This window comes from Anguilla anguilla, chromosome 1 (assembly GCF_013347855.1).
Source record: "Anguilla anguilla isolate fAngAng1 chromosome 1, fAngAng1.pri, whole genome shotgun sequence".
Classification (NCBI taxonomy): Eukaryota; Metazoa; Chordata; class Actinopteri; order Anguilliformes; family Anguillidae; genus Anguilla; species Anguilla anguilla.
Genome location: NC_049201.1, coordinates 19,170,097 through 19,192,357, shown reverse-complemented (window position 1 = coordinate 19,192,357; position 22,261 = coordinate 19,170,097). Strand labels below are relative to the sequence as shown.

At 47.8% G+C, this 22,261-nt stretch overlaps 1 protein-coding gene across 4 annotated transcripts; it reads left to right on the top strand.

Annotated features, from left to right (window-relative positions):
• Window positions 1-848: 848 nt before the first annotated feature.
• Window positions 849-21,968, top strand: LOC118226130 (intraflagellar transport protein 43 homolog A). Of its 4 annotated transcripts, none has more exons than XM_035415489.1 (10): window positions 849-978; window positions 1,635-1,736; window positions 1,846-1,860; window positions 7,796-7,866; window positions 12,079-12,114; window positions 13,123-13,166; window positions 18,070-18,142; window positions 20,185-20,260; window positions 21,418-21,480; window positions 21,640-21,968. In XM_035415489.1, the coding sequence occupies exons 1-10, from the start codon at window positions 934-936 to the stop codon at window positions 21,748-21,750; spliced, it is 636 nt and encodes a 211-aa protein (XP_035271380.1). In that variant the 5' UTR covers window positions 849-933; the 3' UTR covers window positions 21,751-21,968. The 4 variants fall into 4 exon arrangements, with proteins under 4 accessions (XP_035271380.1, XP_035271371.1, XP_035271399.1 ...); XM_035415480.1 differs by having other exon boundaries at window positions 13,120-13,166; XM_035415508.1 differs by lacking the exon at window positions 1,846-1,860.
• Window positions 21,969-22,261: the final 293 nt, after the last annotated feature.

Below are 22,261 nucleotides of genomic sequence, written 5' to 3'. Positions count from 1 at the left end.
CTTTGTGAGCTGTAATGCCTTTACAAAAGGACTTAATGCAAGAGAGAAATTAGAGGGAATTTATGGTGAACAGAAACTATTGTTACAAAAAACATTTCAACTATATTGCAGGACAAGTCCTGAATCATGAGTGTATATTTTACAGGGGTTATTTTCAAAATTATTCCACATTACCTTTGTCTCCAAGACAACTTCACCTCTTTAAATTATTTTTAAGTTTTCATTAGCATCTAATTAATTTTGGTTTTGTGTAGCCTGCATTGATTTCTTGAAATGAATAAAATTCAAATTCTTTCCCGAGGGTCACAATTCAATGACATGCAGCTTGTGGCAGAAAACCTGATGTCACTTGGTTGGAGTAGAAGTGTTTGTTTCAAACATCTCTTTATATGGAAAGGTCTAAGGGATTTAAATCAACATTCACTGGCAATGTACCAGTAAACAATACAATATCCCAACTGCTGGCCCATAACCAACTATCCATTGAGTTGCAAAAATAAACGAAACGTTCCTATTGGATTCCATAAGAACAAATTAGCTCACTATTCAATCTGGCATATACTATACTTTTCAAAAAATATTTTAAATCCCTGCCAAGATTAAAATGATGATGAAGATGATGATTATTGACGATGAGGATTATTAATGTTTTTCCTGTTAAATTACTATTATTATGTGAAGTAGTAGTTTTTCTAGCTTTTTTAGTAGAAATAATTGCAGCAGACAGTCTTGTTATTTAAGGGGGCTTACATTAAAGATGTATATACGATAGCAAGCTATAGAGTCCAAATTCAGAGAGGTCAGGATATGCAGCAAGCTGTGTGAGCAGGCATCCACTGAGGACAGCAGAGCTTCAATGTCGCCATAGCAACACTGTATGACAACATGACGCTATCAGTGATCTCCAGGAAGTAGCAGTTTAACGCAGGAAAAATGGACGATGGGCTGCAGCTTGGAGAAAGCGGCGTGAAAAAGAATGTAAGCGGAGTATTTAGAAAGCTTTTATATCGGATAGAGTGCAAGTAGTGTACTGTAATGATGTTAGAGGAATGGGAATCCCTCGGTTACTTTTCGAGCTAACTCGCTGGGTTAGCTAGGCTAGGCTATATACTACCCAATTCAAATATGGTTAGCAAGTTGGCTAGCTATCACAAGCTTACAAACATTTAATAAAGTAACGCGTCAACCGCTGGTTGAAATCTAGTCGTGATAACGGTAAAACTGTGGGGTGAAACTTCATTTAGTGAAGCCACAGTTAGCAACAGTGGCTATGCAAGCGTTTGCAGCCACATGATATCCATAAACAAAGTACCGTATAACATAAGGTCGTTGAGAGTTGCTGAGATTATTTTTAAAAGTTATTTTTACGACCACTAACATACATTCAATTCGTGTTTAAATTCGTAAGTTACCTGAATGACATGAATCTGTAGCGATGAGTCAGCCGTCTGTTGTCCCCATAAATATAAAAACCATAGATATATCTGTGTTCGAAATGGTCAAACGTCGGTACATTCGATTCTCTGCGGTTACGGTCTGGTCATTTACACAGCACAACGCATTATGCAGGTTTATTTGTTTATCTTTTTATTTATTTATTTGATTGATTTATTAGTTTCATTTGTGTACAACAGGCGGCTAAATCGGGCCGAAGAGCTCGGCAGGCGGCTGAACAACTTCCATCTGATGAATCCCGGCACTTAAAGAAAACGTCTTCGTCTACTTCCATGGGCGAGGTGAGCGCACAATTGCTCACTTTAGACGTAACATTTTACAGATGTTACAACCATTTGTGTATGATAATGTTTGTTTGTCTATCCTTCATTAATTCTTGCAAAAATCCAGGAGGAGGAGACTGAGGTACAGTAGTTACAGAAAGTAGTTGTTAAAGCTTGGCCTGGTCTTTGGGAACATTAAAGAATAACTTTATACCATTTGTACAATGCCATGAAAAAGTATTTTCCCCCTTCATGATTTCCTCATATTTGCATATTGTAATGGTTTCAGATCTTTTGATAAAATGTCATAATAGACAAAGGGAACCTGAGTAAATACTAAACACATTTTTAATTATTTCTTTTATTTTAATGAAAAAAATAGTCAAACACCAATATCACTTGTGAAAAAGTAATTGCTTCTTATAATTTGATTACGTTTTTTACAACACAGTGGTGGAATATTAACCACAGCTCCTTGCAGGACTGCTTTAATTCAGACAAATTGGAAGGTTCTTGAGTATGGACTGCTTGTTTCAGGTCCTGTTACAGCATCTTCATTGGGTTCTAGTTAGGACTTTGATTAGGCCACTCAAAAAAAATTAATTTTGTTTCTTTCCAGCCATTCAGATGTGGACTTGCTTTTGTGTTTTGGGTCATTGGCTTGCTGCACAACTCAATTACGCTTCAGCTTCATCTTGTGGACAGGTGACCAGACATTCTCTTTCAGAATTGTCTGGTACAGAGCAGAATTCATAGTTCCTTCAATAGGCTAATTGCAAGTTGTTCAGCTCCCAAGCCAGAAAAGCATCCCTAAACCATCACAGTAGCACCACCATGTTTGACTGTTGGTGTGATGTTCTTACAGTGAAATAATGTATTTGCTTGACACCAGACATGACGGGACTTGTGTCATTTAGAAAGTTCCACTTTTGACATGTCTGTGCATAGAACATTATCCCAAAAGGCTTGGGGATCATCCAGGTGCTGTTTTGCTAATGTGAGACGAGCATTGATGTTCCTCTTGGTTAGCAGTGGTTTCTGCCGTGCTACTCTCCCATGAATCCCATGTTGCCCATTTTCTTTCTTATGGTGGAGTCAATGACCTTTGCTGAGACTAGAGAGGCCTGCAGTTATTTGGATGTTCTGGGATCATGTGTGACTTCCGGGATGAGTTGTTGCTACCCGCCTTGGAGAAATAATGGCAGGCTGACTACTCCTGGGAAGATTCACTACTGTTCCAAGTGTTCTCCATTTATAGATAATGGCTTTCACTGTGGTGAGCATTAGAAATGGCCCACTTTGTACCTCTTTTCAGACTGTTAAATTTCAATAGCAAACTTTTTTCTCATCTCTTATAGGATTTCCTTTGATTATTGCATAGTGTGCTTGTAGAAACTTTGTGGTGACTATTTCACTCTGATGGTAAGATTCAATATGAGTAAAGTTTAGATTCAACAGGGCTGGCTGCAATAAAGCATGTTCATTGTCAATCAGCTGAATCTAATTATCAATAAAATTTGGTTAATAGGTTGATTGTGTAACTAATAGGGAAATTACTTTTTATCATGGGTGAAATGGGTGTTTGATAACTTTTTTCATTAAATAAATGAAATAATAATTTTAAAAATGTGTTTTGAGTTTACTCTGTTTCCACTTGTCTAATATTAAAATTTGTCTAAAGATCTGGAACCATTCAATGTGACAAATATACAATAATAGAGGAAATCAGAAAGGAAATATTTTTGTACAGCAGTGTAAGAGCTTCTTTAAAAATACATTTTGGTATGTTTGAAAACAATTTGTCTTATGGACCTCATCCATCAAGATGTTTAAAAACTCCTTTAGATAATGTTGAAGTATTATCAAAGGATTTATGTAGAATTAAACATGCTCTGTTGGTATAAAGTTATCTTTTATATTTTGTAGGGTTTGTGGGGCTCTTTGTTTGTAGATGCATGCTCTGCTTACTCTTGCTTAAATGTAGATATTAAAATTCTTTCACCACAATTATAAGTCAAAATGTACTTATGATTGTAGTGACACAGATGTTTTGCATCGTCCATCATTTCACATTTTTTCCACTTTGTTCCTGTCATCGTACCATAAAATAACCATCAAAACGAGCATTAGCAGATGTGCCTGGCATTAATTGGTGTGCTAATTCATATTTCTGTCAGTCAGACACTTATGTGTAGTGACAGTATACTTAGCTGCTTTTCATAGTGGCCTACAGTGGTAGAACACAGAGATTGCAGGCAGATCGGGATGAGCACTCAAATAGATCAAATAGATTACTGTACCATTTACCTATGAACGTTATATAGGTAGCCCTGCACAGGATCCTAGCAGCGTACATTTGGGTGCATAGTTCACTTTTCATTCCCAAATTTAAAAAGCTGTGGCACGAGGAGTTCCTTGGTGTATTAGTGATGTGAGGATTCAATCCCAGAGTGCATTGCAACAAGCGTCAATGTTTAGACAGTTTAATTTTGGGTAAAAGGTTGTCCTTGTCGTGCGTTGGACAAAGGGCGGGCGGGCGGGGGGGGGGGGGGGGGGGGGGTGGGGGGGGCAGTGAACTTTTCAGTTGATAACAATGAATCCTTTGTTCTTGCGTGGTCACCTCAGTCTCACCGTGGGATCTGAACATTATTGTCCCTCCTCACACATTCTGTGACAAGCGTCAGCGAAGCCCTCCGCCTAGTGGGGCGAATGTGTAAGTGCTGTGGCCACATTCCATGCAAAATACCTGCAAACTGAGGCGGCTGCGGTAGGTTTGCATTGCAGTTTTGACAGACGTTCGTCATCATGCAGGAATGAGCGCAGTCTTAATGTCTCTGCAATACTCGGCACGTCCCCTGTGTGGTTCTGCACTCTATAGCTTGTTCTTTCTTCCTCTTCACGCTTGCCCTGTTCTTGTACCTGACCTCCCAGAAAATAATGACAAACTTAATTGCTTTCATGTCGAATTGGAAATGGCAAATGACTCGGACATTTTCTTTTTCTTTTGGCAAAACGCTGGCATTTGAAATATGGGAGTCTTATTTTGTCCCCAAGAGTGGCATGCTGTAAGCTAGCCAAATTCCTGAACTAGGAATTCCAGCAATGCCTTTGCAGTAATCTACCCAAATTAGGCCAACTTCCCGAGTGTAATTTTGGGATTCTCGCGCCCCCTGCGACCTGGTATCCGCATGAAATACAATTTTTCTCGGTGTCACGTGACTGGGCCGGTTTGTTTGCTGTCTGGATGTTTTATTAGCCACTGTTTCTTTTCTTTATCTTCCACCCAAAATAGCACACTAATTGGTCACATTTTCAACTTTCTCCTTCTTGTTGCCATTTTTAGTCCAATTTGGCCTGACGTTGGACTACAACTACTTTATATTTTGGCAAGTAACGACATTAATGGGTTCCCTATATGAACAAAAATGGCCATGCACCCATGTGAAAATTTCCAATTGCTTGATAGACCTTTAGTGAAGACATACACTGAATAACAGTATCTATTGTGTAGCCAGTATGTTTTTAAGACAGGCTACTTTTTGTTCTCTTTTTGTACTTTTTGTTTGATCATTATTTGATGCCAAAATTAAGATATAGCTGAGTGCAGTGGGTTTCTTCATTTTTTGTGGTCTTACTTGCCAGGACTTCTTGTAGGGTGGTAAATTCAGCAAGTGTAGGAAGTATACTTGGTTCCAATCACACTGACTGAGCCTTATAGCCTAGGCATCACTGTGGATATCACCAGGCTATATTTCAGTAGTCGACAATGACCAGGCTCGCCTTAGCTACTCACCTGGTGTCTACAGGCTGCCAGTTGTTGTCAGCCATCAAGCTAGCTAACTGGCTTGGTAAGTGTCTTGAATGCTGCTGTGTGCCTTGTACTGAGGAAAACAATCAGTGGCTCCAGGTGACTCAGAGGAATGAACGTGCTTCAGCTGCAGTGCTTTCTGCCTGCGTGTGGGTGGGTGGCCTGTAGTTACCACAAGAGTATACCACAGCAGTGCACTCTAAATGGGAGAGAAAGTAGGAAAATATACACAAATTAAATTTTTTGGATTAAATATGCCAATCCTGGAATGGAAGGTAAAAATACCATCCAGTGCTTATGTTGGAAATGGGCGCTAAATATTTTTGAGTGGCCATGAACTCAAGTCTTCCCTTGGAAAAACAAACAGTCAAACTTAATATGCTCTTAATATGTTCTGACACAATTTGAATAGAAAAGTTACATTCGTACGTACATGCGAACAAGCATTTGTTTAAACAGTTTTTCCTTTTGAGAGGGCCGGTACGTTAACTGACAACTGAGCAATTAAGTGAATGCCCAACAGGGTAACTTGGGAAAAATGTACTGTAGATTCCTGATTTAGTTGAGAAAATATTCTGTACAATAAGAATAGCACAACATAGCATCTGACATTTATGCATCCTTATAAGGAGATGCAGTTTAGCCGTGGTGGCCTCTCAAATTCGTGATGTAAAACCTGTCATCCATAGGCTGTCGCCATGACAGCTTATTCTGATAAGCCCCTCTCCCTTCAAATTGTGCAATTAGGCGTACAAATTATAATGCATAAATAGGACTGTTTTGCCTCAGTAGTATTGAAAGATCTAAATTAAACATTCTTTTAGACAGATCTCTTGTGAGTTTCCCTTTGTAACCCTCTTCTATCGCTTTATCAATGATTTCTGAAGGCCTCGGGATAAGGGGACCGTGATGAGGCTTTCTGACAACTCCTGGATCAATACACAATTATTACTTCTGACCCTATGCAGAGCAGCGCTCTGAGCCCACTTCTGACCGTGCGGCCGATAGAAGCGAACGGCGCTCCGCTCTTAAAGGATTTTCCTATGGGGTAATGTTTCTTTTTACCCTCTCCTGATGAGGTCCCAGCGAAAGGGAGCGCACATAGATTTTCCCCCTAACGGACTGTAAAGGCGGGATTTACCCCAAGGAGTCTCGCCGTATCGATAAGCGGCCCACTTTTGTCATTAAATCGGCCTCCCTCGTCCTTGTTGAAATCCCATTTTTCGCTAATTGCATGAAATTACTCGTCCCAACTTCAATCTCCCATCTTAATACAAACACAAAATGAAGCCCCCCCCCCTCTCTCCTCCCCCCCCCCCCCCCCCCGGCCCCCACTTTCTAAATGGCGACGTTCAGATTTATAAATTGGTTTGTTGAAGGAGCCGGCTGAGAAAGATTATTTCCTCTTTCATGTGGAAGGTTTGAAATTCCTCCAAGACGCTGTGTCCTTTCCAGACCCAGTTTGGTAATGAGAATTGCTGTGCTTTTTAAATTCATTTACCCCCCACCCCCCCACCCTGCCACCCCACCCCCTATCCCTTGTTCCTTCAAGTGCACTCTAGAATTCCTTCATTCATGCATTCCTCTCAGATCCCTGGTCCGAGCACCATGATCTAAGCTCAAGAGAACCCCCCCCCCCCCTCGCGCTATTTTGGGAATCGAAGAATGAGCGGGAGAGGGTCATTTTTCCTTGGAAAGCTATTTTAGGTCATGCACCCAGGCACTGGCAGCCCTCCGCGCGGTTCCCACACTCTCCCTGCGGTCCCGTCCCGCTAGCGGACGGCCTTCCTGGGGGGGCCTGGAGCCGGGGAAGGCCGCGCAGCCCGCGGAAAAGCGTTTTCAGTGATTGATGTGCCTGGATTCACGAGCAGTCATGCACCGCGGATCGCGCCGGGGCTAAATTGATTAGCCCGGAGAATAAATTTGTCCCGGATTCGTCAAGTGTTTTATCTGCATTACTCCGAATTCATCGAGCCGTAATTGTGTTTGTTAAGTCCCGTGAATTGCGTCTTTTTGCATACGCTTGCCGTCCGCGTCCGCTGACGAACTGTGACCTCGCTCGACGAAGGTAGCGAGGGCCCTTTCTGACAGAGAAGGCGCGCTTTGGTTTTGAGCGCGGGTGTGTGCGTTCTCCTCAGCCTCTGGAGGCCCTGGTCCCAGATCAGCGGTAGTCAGCACAGCCGTGTCCTGACAGCCCAGGTAAACACTTTCAGATCCAGAGACAGAGATTTGGCCGAGGCCCAAAACATCTCTGTTCTTCTCACCTCAGGGACCCCCGCCGAAACCGCCCCGGCGGCAGGGAGGATGGGCGGAGGAGACCCCCGGGCCCGGCTCCGCCAAGTCAGTGTCTCTCTCTCTCTCTCTCTCTCCGTCCTCTTTCCTCTCCGTACCAGAATGCATTTCTTCACATCATACGGCAGCCCCAGTACTGTTTTAATGTGTAGAGGAGCACTGATGAGATGGAATGTCATGTGTTCACGAATGCGGTGTTCAAAGCATTGCTTTTGAGCAGATGTCGAAGTCCATTTTAATATGGCCTATCTGTCAATGGTTTATCATTTAAATCATCTTTATTTCCTGAATTAATTTAATTTATAGAAATAGACTTCATTGGGTTTATAGAAGTACTGTTTCCTTTTCCTTTGCCTGTAGTCTTTTTGAAACGATTGGAGTGCATCAAAAGCAATGCTGATAAACTGTTGTGATGCTGTGCTACCATGAGTGAACAGACACATGTTTAGGGGAGGTATATGTAGCCTAATCCTTGTTTAATTTTAGTGGAAGAGGTTCCCTTTAATATTTTTCTGACAGATGTCAGTAAACAGATGAGCCAACACCAAACACAACCCCCCACCCCACCCCACATGAAAATAAAGAGCCAGGCCTGCATTGTTCCCTTCCCCACTATGACTGCTGTTTGTGTGTGCGCTGCTGCCGCGGCTGCAGTCGGGGCCCGGGACGTTATCTCCGCGTTCCGAAGGGCCGCCCCCGCCACTTTCTCTCTCTCCCTCCTCGGGGGGGAAGAGGCGGCGGTCGGCGCGTAAGGCCGCGGCGGCGAAGCGCGCGGGCCGACCGACCCGATCGGCTTTATTTGCATGGTTTTCTGCTCCGCCGGCGCGAGGGAAGGGAGCAGGCCAGCTCCATCTGTCTCGCGCCGGAAGGTCGCGGTGTCAGTCCCTGGCGCTGGTCTTAGTCGGCTGGCTTGCCGGGGCTGGGGGGGGGGGGGGGGTGGGGATGTATAAGGTGTTAAGGGTTGCTCAGGCATTGATCCTCTCTGAAACAAGGTAAGTAATGGTCCCCCCCGGACACAGCAAGGACTTTTCCGCTCAATGTCACCCCTCGCGCTCAATCATTGCCGCCCCCCCCCCCCCCCCCCCCCCAGCTAATCCCGGTGTAGAAATGGCGGGATTTGCCGATCTATCACTCCTAATTGACACTAAATGATCTGTCAGTTTATTGATGAACCTTTGGAGCCAGGTTGTCACAATATATTTTATCCCTAACAACTTTTTCCAGACAGTTTTACCATGTCCGTCGCCTGGCCTTACATGAGTCTTAATCAGGGGCCCGTAATGTGCTCTTAATCCCCGCCCCTCGCTGCCTGGCGGGACGCGCGCAAGGGCGACGGGGTGGCCCCCTCCGAACCCGCCTCGCGCGCCGCCTTCTGAAACCCAGAAGCCTCCACAGGTCAGGTGACCCGGTACGGCAGCCAGTCCTCTGGCGAGCCTGTGTGGGCTTATTTCCTTAGACAGGGGCAGGCGGTGGGGCGTTGGGTCTGCTGAGAGAGAGGGAGCGAGAGGGAGAGGAGCAGAAGTGATGTGAATAACAGAATAACAGAAACTATAAGCTGCTGTTGTGTATTGATGTCCCTACAAGGAGGGAAAAGGTAGAAAAGTGTGGCCTTACTCCTGTTGTCCAGTATATTTATCATCTTGATGCTTTATTTATGCTTACATGTTGGAAGCTTCATTAGCCTTATTTCTCTGCAGAAGCCTTTTTGCTACAAGTACAGAGGATTGAGGCTTAAGTAGGGTTCTCACGTGTCCTGGAAAACCTGGAATAGTGCAACCTTAAAAGTGACCCCCCCCCCCCCAGCGGTTCATGATTGCAATCTACCCCCCATGGTCCCGCAATCGCAATATTACAGGTGTTGGTCACACAAAATGTTCTGGAAAATAATGTTTTGAAAAGAATGGGAACCCCTTTAAGCCAGGTGACATCATCACATGTAAACCACGCAGGATGAGTGTAGTAGTGCTAATCCTCTCTGGCAGGAGCCTGTGCTTTGCTTCAGGGTCCAGGGTTCGCTCGAGGTTGCCAGAAGGGCACAGCTGACCCAAGCATGTCCCCTTCCGGTCACCACCCCGAATCTCAACCTCCCCCAAGCCCCCTGTACCCATAGCAGCCCCCAGCCCTGATGTAGATCATAGGGTCTACTAAAGACACTGTGGCCCTTGAAAGAAAATGCTGGACCGCAGAAAGTGTTTGAGAGAGGGAACTAGAATTCCGTTGACCAAAACTTCAACTTGCGATTTCACTGAGCATGGAGACAGCATTGAGCACGTACACAGGAGACAACATTGTTAGGTTCTTGAAAGACTCAGGTGTTATTTGCTGTATTGCGGACCATTCATTGCACAACTGATATGTGAACAATTGATATTTTTTCAAATATTGTGTTTAAAAAATACACTTTTTGAAGAAAACAAAACAAAGGATGAAATAAAATATCTGGCATTGTTTCACATATGGCTGACAAGGATGTGAAATTGAATATACATTTTAAAAGTAATTGTCTTTTTTTGTCTCGATCTTTTAATGATTAAGAGCAGAATGTTCAAAATCTAAATATGCTAATTGTATCTTTTAGCCACTGTAATTGTAATCTCTGGAGACCTTGCACATACGTATAGAGCCAGCAAAATGTATAGCGTAGTTAATGTATTCTGGCTTAATTAAGAATGATTAATTAAGTATGTATAATCCATTTTGTTGTGAGAACATATTCCCTACTCATTTCTGATCACTTACATGTAAGAGCACATGGACATTTTATTTGTGTCCAGTAGGGGGCACTCTTCAATAAGCAGTTGCAGCACCTTGACAAAGTGGCGTGCCATAAAACAAATGCTTCAGAAAATGAACAGTGTCTGCACGAAACCCATTGTAAAGTAATAATGAATAAGCTTCTGTTTACTGCATTGAAATGCTAGCAGCTCTGTTATTGTTTCCATTCTTTTCATTTTGACAGCGATGCCTCTCTCCCACTAACACGTAGAGGAATGTGTTCATGCCCCAACTGTCCTTTAATAATCCTTTAATAAATCAATTTTTCCAATTTTTGCCATCAACCACTCATCTGCAGCACTGCAGGGTAAAAACAAGAATGGCTGAAATGCTTGGTTAAAACCCACTGATGTTTTGCAGCTTTTAAAATTTTTTTCCAGTTCTTTAAAAACACGGATGTGCGTCCCGCTTTATTATTGTATTATTAATATCTCAGAAACGATTTGTTTCTCTCACTGGTGACGGTGTGCTAAAAATAAAGGTGTGGCGGTCGTGCTGGGCCACGCTAATGCCGTGGGTCTGGAAATAGAAGGCTGGTGCAGCAGGGCTGCAGGCCCGGGAGCTGGCAGAGGAGGCGAGCGGGGCTTCAGGACCAGGAACAGGACGAGGAGGCCCTGTAGAAATCCAATGCCTCATACCCTACAGAGATCTGAAAAACCTACATAAACACACCAGTAATGCGTGAGGGGAGCAGTTTACATGCACTATGGACAAAGACCCAAATGCTTTTATTATTATTCTATGATAAAATAACATCTGTTTAATATTTTATCATTTTAAGGTTTTTGTGAATAAGTATGCAAAATTTTTAAAAATATTTATGTTTCCATTTCTATTTTCCATATTATAATTTATTCTTTTTTACGTATATGACTAATTGAATTTGTGGCACGTTCTGTAAATTTGGGAAAGTACATTGGGTGAAAAAAACTAAACATTTATTGGAATCTGCAAGTAAAAATAAAGGCCACAAATAGTGTCATGAATAATTCACCCTTTAAAAGAGTATCCTGAATGGAAGACATTTTGTTTGGCGATGATTTAGGATTTTTCCGGTGCTGTGCGGTGGTGAAGGCGCGCAGATTGCGGGCCGGTCCGCGGGTGGGAGCGGAGCGGAGCGGAGAGCATGAGGGATGTGGCGTGACCCTCGGCGGCTCTGCTTCCTGCCGCGGAGCAGCGATGCTTCATAACGAGCGGCGCACAGCTGTCTCTCCCGCGCGCGGGCGAAGTGCTGCTTCAGCACCGCGCCCGACATCAGTAGTATTTCTGCCGCTTACACACTGCGGCCCTTCAGGGACTCTTCAGGCTCGGCACCCGGGGCGGGCGGGTTGGGCGGGGTGGGCGGGGTGGGGGGGATGCGGGGGCGGGCGGGGTTGCGGGGGTGAGGGGGAGCGGTGGGGGGGGGGTGCGGGGGCGGGCGGGGTTGGGGGGGTGAGGGGGAGCGGTGGGGGATGCGATTCTAACAGCCGATCTTCCTCTCGCCAGGTCCGGGAGAAGGAGATCCGTGGAGGAGCTGGAGGAGTAAGTACAAAAGCATCGTTTCGTTATCAGTCTATTTCTCCAAACCTCTCGGTTCTGCCCTCCATCCGGCTGCTGATTGGCTGAATGTGGTCAAACGGAGTGCAGCGCGGGGTCAAAATCAAAATCTGCGCAATTTAAGCGTTAGTCTGTAGCCCTTTTTTTTTTCTTGCCAAAGAAAGAAGGAAAAATAAATAAATAAATAAACGAGGGAAATTGCCATAAAAATTGTCCTTGGACGCAATTAATCCCCGTCTTCCAAGAGCAATCACTCACCCTGATGAAAAGCGTGTCGCGGCGGAGTTGTCATCACCTTTTGTTGATGCCGGGAGTTTGGCGTCCTCGACCCGCGTCTCCGTTGCCGGGAGCGAGGCGCGGAGACGCTCACGGTGCGCGTTCCGCTCATCGGCGACGCACGCCTGCGCGTTCGGATCGCGCGGCCGAGCTGGGGGGGGGCCGCCTTGGTGTAACGTAGATGGCCTCAAGATGGCCGCTCGGGTGACCGGTCCTCCGCTTGGGGCCTGGTCTTCCCGGTGTTGCGTCTCCCGCCCTGCTCTTCTTGAGCGAGTCTTGAGTAGTCCTTATTAACCCGTTGAGGTGTATGTTTTTTTGGAATGTTCTAGAACTCCATTGCTTTCAGTTGCGAGTAGTGATCGTGACATCAGCATTAGAATGTTCAGTTAAGAACGTTCTATATTTGTGGTCCTACAGCTTAAAAGGTTAAATGGATGCAGTGGAAATGTGGCGGCACTCACAGCCTCAGCTTTAGTGTTTTAGTGTGGAGAGCCAGAGGCTTTGACAAGGGCCCTGTGTCTGTCGGGCCCCAGGGTGACGCGCTCAAAACTCTGCGCCCGTCAACCCCATCTGTGGCATCGCTCGGCCCGAGAAAAGGGACCTGGCATCGGAGCAGCGCCCCGCCCGAGCCTGAGTCTCCCAGCGCTGACCTAACCGCAGCGCAGGCCTGGAGCGCTTTAATAATTCATCCTCTCGCACTTCCTGTTTCCGCAGCAGACGCCTGCGACCGCAAACCCCCCAGGGCTCCGATGATGAAGGAGGTGAGTACCCTACCCCCCCTCCCCCCCGGAACTCTGTGTCATCCCGTCCCGTCCCCAAGTAAACCTGGGCACCCGGAGTAGCTCAGCCCCGCCGGCTCCCGCTCGTCTCAGCGCACATCGTGAGCAGGGAGGAAGCGTATGAAACCCTATCCCCCTCTATTCATCATCCGCCGCAAATAGTCCAGAGAAGATGGCGGTTACCTCATGGTTTTATCACGTCTCCTCGGCCGCGTTTATTCGTGGCGTGAGCGCGCGGTCCTCCGTAGGAGCCTCTCTCTCGTGTGTTCCGACCACCTCCGGTGAGTAATGGAAATAAACAGAGGGGATCATGGGTAGGGAGGGACCTTGCAGAGGGGGGTGAAGGGTAAATGAGTTCACGCGCTCCTGTTAGCGCCGGCGCGCTCGCCGCGCGGTCCATCCGTATTGCAGGCCACGCCTCAGCCCGGCCCGGCAGACTGCAGAGAGGACATGTTTGGTAATAATTGCTCACCGACTGAGAATCCAGTTAATTCTCTCCACCGGTTTTAATACTGCGGGGCTTAAGCTCCTTCCCTTTGTGCCCCCCCTCGACCCCCTTGCCCCACCCCCCCTCGACCCCCCCGCCCCCCCCGCGCTATTCGGTCTCCGGGCCGGGGCCACGGAGCGGGGGATCCGGCGGGAACGCCGCTGCTCCTGACTCCCGCACCTCGGGGCTCAGCGCTCTGCATCACAAACAATGCCGGGACCGGGGGGGGGTGGGGGTTGGGGGGGAGAATTTCAACAAAGCGCAGCCGGGGATAATTGTTCCATTTTTCGTCTCGGGGCGGCTGGGGAAATAAGGTTGAGATTGCCTGAGCACTCCTCTTAAGGAGCGCGCCCGCCCGCGCTAACCTCCTGTTTGCACACTCCACTTGGCCCATGTTTATTAAGACATTATATACATATCAATGCCAATCTGTGTTTGTACTGCGGAAGACGGAGGGACCAGCCCAGGGTATGAATATTCAGCAGAGCTACTTTTTCCAGAAGTTTCCACGTACTTGTGGAATAAATCCTGAGATTTTTAGACGGCCTTTAATGTGAAATTCTCTTAAGTGATGGAACTGCTGTGGTGAAATTATGGTGAAAACTGGTTATTTGTTGGAACAAAATATTATTGAGCTTAGATAATATAGTGGCTTTGTTCATAATGGTTATTTCTTTATTTTATCAAACAAAATCTTTAAATGTTAGATAAAATTGCATTGCGTCATGAATCGTTCCTTTGCAAATAGAACGGTTTGATTGACATATCTCATTCACGTTACACAGACATAATCACTCACACACAAACACACACGGTCTGTAAGGGGCTGTTCAGTGGAGAGCGCAGTCAGGCCTCCCCCCTGTAGAAGCAGCCGGAGAGGCGATTACAGCGGGCACGCCGCTCGGGCACGCCTGATTCGACGCCAGAGGCGAAGGCCTTCGAAAATTGTGGCGGCCGAGGGTGGGCCAGATAGCCGCGCTGATCTTGATTGTGTCCTGTCCTCGCGCTTCCCCCCCGGGGGACAGCTGGCTGAAACCAGAGAGAGTGGAGAACGACCCCCCAGCCCCCCAACCCCCCCCCACCCCCCCACCGTACTCCCCTAACCGTTTGGCCCATCGTCTGCCAAATGCCATGTTTAAAGACACCCGTCAGAGGAAGCCTTCTCCTCGGCAGTGTTCGCCTTGGCCTGGATAAAAAAAGTCTGGACCAGCGGTCACTTGAAGGCCTGTGGTGCGTTTTTTTGCCAGGTAAATGGCGTGGGAAGCACGCTGTTCTCCCGTCCGGCGGCGTCTTCGCCGCTCGAAGCCGCTCAGGTTTACGCGGGGGTTAGTCGGTCGTTCCGGGCGGCCCTCCTATGACCGTCGGCACGGCGGCGACGGCGGCGGCGTTTAAAGCCGTCCCCGGGTTCGCCCGACACGCGCACGCACGCCTGGCGGGAGAAAGCCTACATTCCCGGCAAATTACCCCCTTTGATATTTACATGCTTCGCCGGGGAAAGCGGCCGCTGCCGCATAATGAGAATCCGCCCGTCCCGGTCGCCATTAGACACAGCAACCTTGACAGGCGTCCAAGACTTAAAAAAAGAGAAAAATAAAACAGGAAATGAGACGTGCGACGCGAGGAGCGCCAGGTCCGGACTGCCGGGAGTCGGCGTCTCTTTTCTGATGACGTTGCCGTTTCCCTCAAAAAAAAAAAAAAATAAGGGGCTTGTTTGCGGCAGTTATTAATCCCCTCCTGACCTCGCGTTATAGGGCGAATACCGAGCTTATTTAAAAAAGTGTTTATTTTTGGTTGTTTTAAATAATGGAGTTTGCATATAGGGGCAGTTGCCGCGGGAGCGGTTCGCGTCGAAAGCGCCGCGGATTTGTCGAGAGCGCGTTGGCGGCCGAGTCGGCGGTGTCACGCCTCGCGGCCGCTCGTCTGCGGAGAGGGGGGAAGAGCGGCCCGGGAAGGTGTTTGCGGAGAGCCGGACGCCGGGGCTTTTTGATGTCATTGTGCTAAGACCATTAAATTTGATTGGGGGTCCGGAGGGGATGGATTCTGCTGAACGCTGTGCTTTGTAAATGAGAGGACAAAGTGTCACCGGGGCCTCATGAATATGAAGTACCAGCGGCCGCATTTATTTGGGTATCAGAAACACAGATGAATCTTGTCAGCGGCTAAACAAGTGTGGCGTCTTTAATTTTGCTTAATTAAAAAAAAGAGAGAGAGAGAGAGAGGGGGAAAGGAATAAGTTGTCAATTGTGGAGGTGGCTGGTAATTATCAGCATTAGATTGACAGCGTCCCCTGTGTTCTTTTTTTTCCGGATGCGATTAATGGATGGCCGTGGTGAAACAACGCCTTTCTGCGGACGCGCAAATGATTCTGATTATCAGAGGTGGGGAAGCTGCCTGCAGAAACCGCCAGGTACCTGGTTTATCGAGCGTTGTCTCACCGTGACAGCTTGACTACCCGCACCGTAATGAGCCTAACACCTTGCGGGGGCAGCAGCTGAAGAAACCGTTCTCTACGTATTTTTTAGAAAAAGTTCCAGACTTAGAGCCAGAGACAGAGTTTCTCGTCAGAACCTGATCCGCGTCTCCGGGTCCCTCAGTCGACTTTTCCCGACGGGTACGCCTCTGCGGCCGGAGGCCAGAGTTCCAGCCGCTCCCGCCACTCCTCTTCGCTTTCCCGTAAACGCCTTCCGGGTGGGGCGGGGGCGGGGGCGGGGGGGGGGTGGGGGAGTCGTATCCGAGGGAGCGCCGAGGGAGGGAACAGGGCCGCACTTTAAACCTGGCGCTCGCGGACGCCAACGCGTCCAGAAAAGAAGAGAACAAAAACAACGGAGAAGTTCCCTCCCGTCTCCGCCCCCGTCCCCCCCTCCCCCCTCGCCCCCGTCCCCCGTTCGGCGGCGGCGAGACGAGGGGCAGCTTGCGGGCTGTCAGCTGGGGTGTCTGTTCTGGGCAGGGACTCGCGTCCCCCAAGAGTTTGGACGGGTTACAGCGAGGCGCGCTGCTAGCCCCCTCGCTCAGAGTCTAGACAGGAAGCGGACGCGTGCCAAACCGGGGATTTCAACCTCACACCCTCGAGATGCAGAACACAGACCTCGGCCCCGCCAAGCCAGCCCCCGCGCTTATTCACTCGTTTAGCCGTTTATTTATTTATTTATCTCACCTATCTCTCCTTGTCTTACAAAATTTAAAGCCGTATTTTTTAAAAAGCGTTCCCTTCGTGTCACAGCGCAACACTTTTACTGTCGTGTTACAACGTTTCCCTCTGTCATGTGCTAGGATTTGTACAAGAGTGCGCTTCACTTTGAGAAATATTTGGGTTTTCCCCCCCTCTTCTTTCCCCCCCCTCACTCCCTCTCTCTATCTCTCTCTCTCTCTTTCTCATTCTCTCTCTCTATCTCTCTCTCTGTCTCTCTCGCGCTCTCTCTCTCTCTGTCTCTCGCTCTCTCTCTCTCTCTCTCTCTCTTTCTCTGTCTCTGTCTCTCTCGCTCTCTCTCTCTCTCTCTCACTCACTCTCTCTCTCTATCTCTCTCTATCTCTCTCTCTGTCTCTCTCTTTTTCTCTCTCTGTCTCTCTCTCCCCCTCTCTCTCTCAAAAGTCCATATGAAATGTGCTGGGGAAAGTTTGCCCTGTCCTTCTTGGGAGCGCGGCCATCCTCTGTCCTGTTGCGTTTTGCCAATTAAAGCGGGTTCCCACTGTTTGAGCAGCGGGCTGGCGGCTCCTGGCACCGCCGCCCCTGCCAGGCCACGCCGTGACTTCCGACCCCACACAGATGGGCCCGCGCGCGGACGCTCTTGCACATGGCTGGGCGCCGCCGCGGCCGGAGTGGCAGAGTGGACACGGAGGTCGGCGCGCCGGCCGCCGCGGGTCCTGGGGGCGGGCGGCGCTGACAGGGCCCAAATGCCGGGGTAGCGGGGGGCGCTTTCCGGGGAGCCCCTGGCCCGCGCCCCGCTCACAGCGGGAGGAGCTGCCGCGCCAGCCTCCTGAATATTCATGGCCGCCTGGCTAATGTGACAGGGCAGCTCCGAGGAGGATGCGGGAGAGAGAGAGAGAGAGAGAGAGGGAATCGGATGCTAATTTGCGTGCGCGCAAAAAAAAAACACATCAAAAAAGACTGACCGCATCTTTCAGACCAGTTACTCACATAGCGAGTTTCCTTTACTTTCTGCATATGTCATTTGTACATATGGTAACTGTTCATTTGTAAAGCATCTGAATTTGTGATGTTTATATTTCCAGTTGGGTATTGTTTTTGAATGGTCAATGTGTGCATGTGTTAGGGTTTGCTGGATCATGGATGGGCTTGAAATATAGACATAATACAATGCATGCTGGTGCCCTGTCTTGTTGTGGAACCCTGCAGGCCAGTGTGCGGGATCTGAACCCGCTGAGTCGGCTCTCTTTCAGATATCCCAGTGATCCCGGACTTGGACGAGGTGCAGGAGGAGGACCTCTCCATGCAGGTCGCTGCCCCTCCCAGGTGAGCATTAGCCCAAACTCTGTATGCGATAGTCATATACACGCTATTGTCATACCCAAAGCTATAGTTATATGCACGCTATAGTTATACATACGCTATAATTATACATACGCTATAATTATATGTACGCTGTAGTTATACATACGCTATAGTCATACGCTTGCTATACTCCTACACTGCTGTTGTCATATGCACGCTATATTTATATGCACACTGTAGTTATACATACGCTACAGTCATATGCTTGCTATACTCCTACACTGCTGTAGTCATACGCACGCTATAGTTATACATACGCTACAGTCATATGCTTGCTATACTCCTACACTGCTGTAGTCATATGCACGCTATAGTTATACATACGCTACAGTCATACGCTTGCTATACTCCTACACTGCTGTAGTCATACGCACACTATAGTTGTACATACACTATAGTCATAGGCACGCTATAGTTATATGCACACTATAGTCATATACATGCAATTGTCATACACATGCTATATTCAAACACACGCCATAGTCATAGATATGCTATAGTCATACACACGCTAGTCGTATGCACACTATATTCATAAGCACACTATAGTCATACTCACACTATATTCATAAGCACACTATAGTCATAGGCACTCTCAAAATGACCATGCTTGTTTGTATTCAAACACACGCCATAGTCATAGATGTGCTATACTCATACACACGCTAGTCATACGCACACTATATTCATAAGCACACTATAGTCATAGGCACTCTCAAAATGACCATGCTTGTTTGGTGAAATTTGTCTGTTCTGAGTAGGCAGGATTACTGCCCTCAGCACACAGCAGGCTGAACCATACTCTGCTGGACCTCCTCCCCCACCTCAGACAACTCGGCCACTCCAGCTCTATGATCCAGTTGCTGTGACTGGCTCTGTCCCCGTGAGGCTACAGATACTGCGTCCTATCAGAGGAGAGCTCGGGTCCCAGGATCAGCAGCTTGAGCGCGGCCAGGCTCCTCACGAGGCCTAAAATATTTGGCGCACAAACCATACGAAACTCAATTATTTACTTTCCAAATACAGTGACCAAATTATTTCCCAGAGGTGGAATGGTCACAAACAACATCAGGAGAATGGGACCTGGTTTCCTCACCTCGGCGCCCGTCTCCTTTAACCCCGCGGCTGACCTTGCCCGGGGTGCGGGGGGAACCGCGTCAGTGACTTTGAGCGTTACCTTGCCCCCAACCCCCCCTCACCCCCCCCCCAACCCCCTCCCGGCTTTAAGTGTCTTGGTGGATTGGAACGTTATGCAGAAATAACAGAACAGAAATGATTTATCCTCTCCCTCACGCGGGCCCCCCGTTCAGACGGGGGGTGGGGGGTTTGGGCCCGTGATTTACGGGGCGGGGGGGGCAGACGTGCCGACACGTGTCCGCTATGTGGCGGGGCTGTGACAGCGGCGGAGGTTATTAGGCGGGGGCCTCGTCTCCGTGTGAGATAATATCCACATTGAACTCATTGCAGGGGCAATGTAGCGTGTAATGCGCAGTAAGTAGGACTGGCATGCACTGCTAGGCCCCGGCCACTTTGCAGGCCTTCTAATTCCAAATACAGATAAGCAGCTGGGTTTCAATTTGAGGCGTTTACTACTTGGCGCCCATCTCCGCACCTCCTTGTTCTTTAATGAAGTCTGTGTTCCCAGTGCTCATTAACCCAAACTTGAGGAGGGCCATTTTTCACAGAGGACGATTCCGGAGGCTGCAAAACGTAAAATCGTTATTGTTATGATTGCCATCGTTATTGGCATTCTTATTAATATTATTACTCGTCATTGTCCTTATTACAGCTGGCGGTGACTGGAGTCCATGTGACATTCGCATTAGCGGCTGTCATTGGCCAAGGAGCCGAGCGGGGGGAACGCTCGCCTGTGACCGCCCGTAAACGGGCGAGGCTTTTTATGGCGTCCCTGTAGCAAAACGCTCTCAGCTGGGTTATGTGCAATTTATTTTGTGTAATTCTGAATAAAACGTTATGGCTTTTAACCCCCTCTCCCCCCGCAGCATACAGGTGAACCGAGTGATGACCTACAGAGACCTGGACAATGACCTGATGAAGTACTCAGCCTTCCAGACACTGGTGAGGTAGCCCTGAAGAGCGCTAGGCTCAGCCGCTAGCCCGGCGTTAGCGTGCTGTACACCTGTGTAAGCAGAGCTGTAAGGGCCTGTTAAATGCCATTGGTAAAGGACCGCATGACTAAATGGTCCAAGGGACTGAATCACATCAGACTAGGGCTCTATTCCGGTGGGCGTCGGCTACAGCGCATAAACTCGTGTTTACAGTAGTGTCTTCCACTAGGGATCCACACGTAGTAAGTGTGACTTTGCGGGGGCCTACAGCACCGCTGCCCTGATCACTTCAAGCAGCGCTAATGTACAACACATGCATGCACTCTTATCTGTAACATCTTCCTGCCACCTTTTGGTCAGAGAATAAAACCATGCTGCTTCAAGCTGGTAATGCCGGCACTTGTTATTGCTGGATGTAGTTTGCAGGTAGGTCATAGGGTGTAGTATATACTGTATGTAAACTTTGAATTGTGGGTAATGTGTCCAGCAGGGAGATTATATGTTTGTTAGTACGTATTATATGAATTTGGCTCCTGAAAAAACACACACACACACAACATCTGTTAGGGGAGGTTTTTAGGACAATGCCAACATTAGAATAATAGCCAATTGCTCTTTATTAAAATGTAATTTATGTCGATTTTTATGGTGCAGTACAAAATGTTTGACACCAAAGAAAGCACTCAGGCCCTTTTGCTGAGATCCAAGGAATCGGAGAAGCTAGAATGAACCTTGTGCGTATATGTATGTGCCAAAAAACTTGTAGAGATTTTCATTTGTCAATAATGACAGTGATCAATGAATATTTTGTTTAAAAAAAAAGGAAATGCATGCTTAATTAAATTTGTTTAGCCTAACCATCCCCTTATAGATAATCTTCATGGTACAGTTTTCTGCTGCTCAGGGCACTAATCTGTATGCCTATTATGTATGAAAATATAATGGCAAATGATAATTTGGTTCGTATTAGGTTTCGCCAGTTAGATGTAAAGTGCATTTGATCAGTTTCCATTTGACCCAAAGGTTGAGGATTTGGTAGGTGCTGTGGGGACAAGGAGCCTGAATGGAGCTTCAGACGCGAGCCAGTGATGTCATCATATTTGGTGCACGTGCATTCCGAGTGTTTTCTGAACGCGACGCGGTGATCGTTTTTTTTTTCTTTCGCAGGACGGCGAGATCGACTTGAAGCTCCTCACCAAGGTTTTGGCGCCGGAGCACGAAGTCAGGGAGGTGAGCACCGCCCCGCGGGCCCCCTTAAATATAGACGGCGCGGCCGCGCTCCGGGGTGCGCCCGGCTGTTCCTGGAGCGCCGGGGAGGGTCAGCGGCCGGTCTCTCCGGTAATTAAGATTTATGAAGTGCGGATTAACCGGCGCTCTCCCTCCATCCAGGAGGACGTGGGCTGGGACTGGGGTCATCTGTTCACCGAGGTGTCCTCGGAGCTGCTGACGGAATGGGATCAAGGAGAGAAGGAGGACCCGCAGCCTCTGCCCGCGCTGTGAGGACCCCGCGTCACCCGAGGACGGGCGTCCTCGGCGTGCCTGTCGGGAGTCGACAGGGATCCACCGCGTACCGCTGACGTCTCCGGATTTTATATTGTGTTTATTGTGCCCGTGTTTATATTGCAGCACATGCAAAGTGTATTATAATGGTATGCCTGAGTGTCGTGTAATGTACGTGTTTTTTGTAATAAAAGAAAAAATAACGACCTTAAACAGCAGTGTTAGACTTTACTTGTTTTTATCTGACGCTGACACCGCGATGCGTGAGTACGCAAACGATTGTCAGACAACCAGATGCCCAGGTGTTCAGCTGAGCGTTGATTTATCACCTGAACTGAACCGATGAAGTTCGCGAAGCGCTTTTTTGACCACGGCCTGCTGTTTCGAAGCCGCTGATAAGTGTGAAAGGATTTCAAGGTTAATAATCGGCTAAGCTGAAATCCAGTTAATTGTGGCGCAATTAAGTCGGCACATCAAAGCGCAACCTTATTATTATTGACTGTGCCATTGA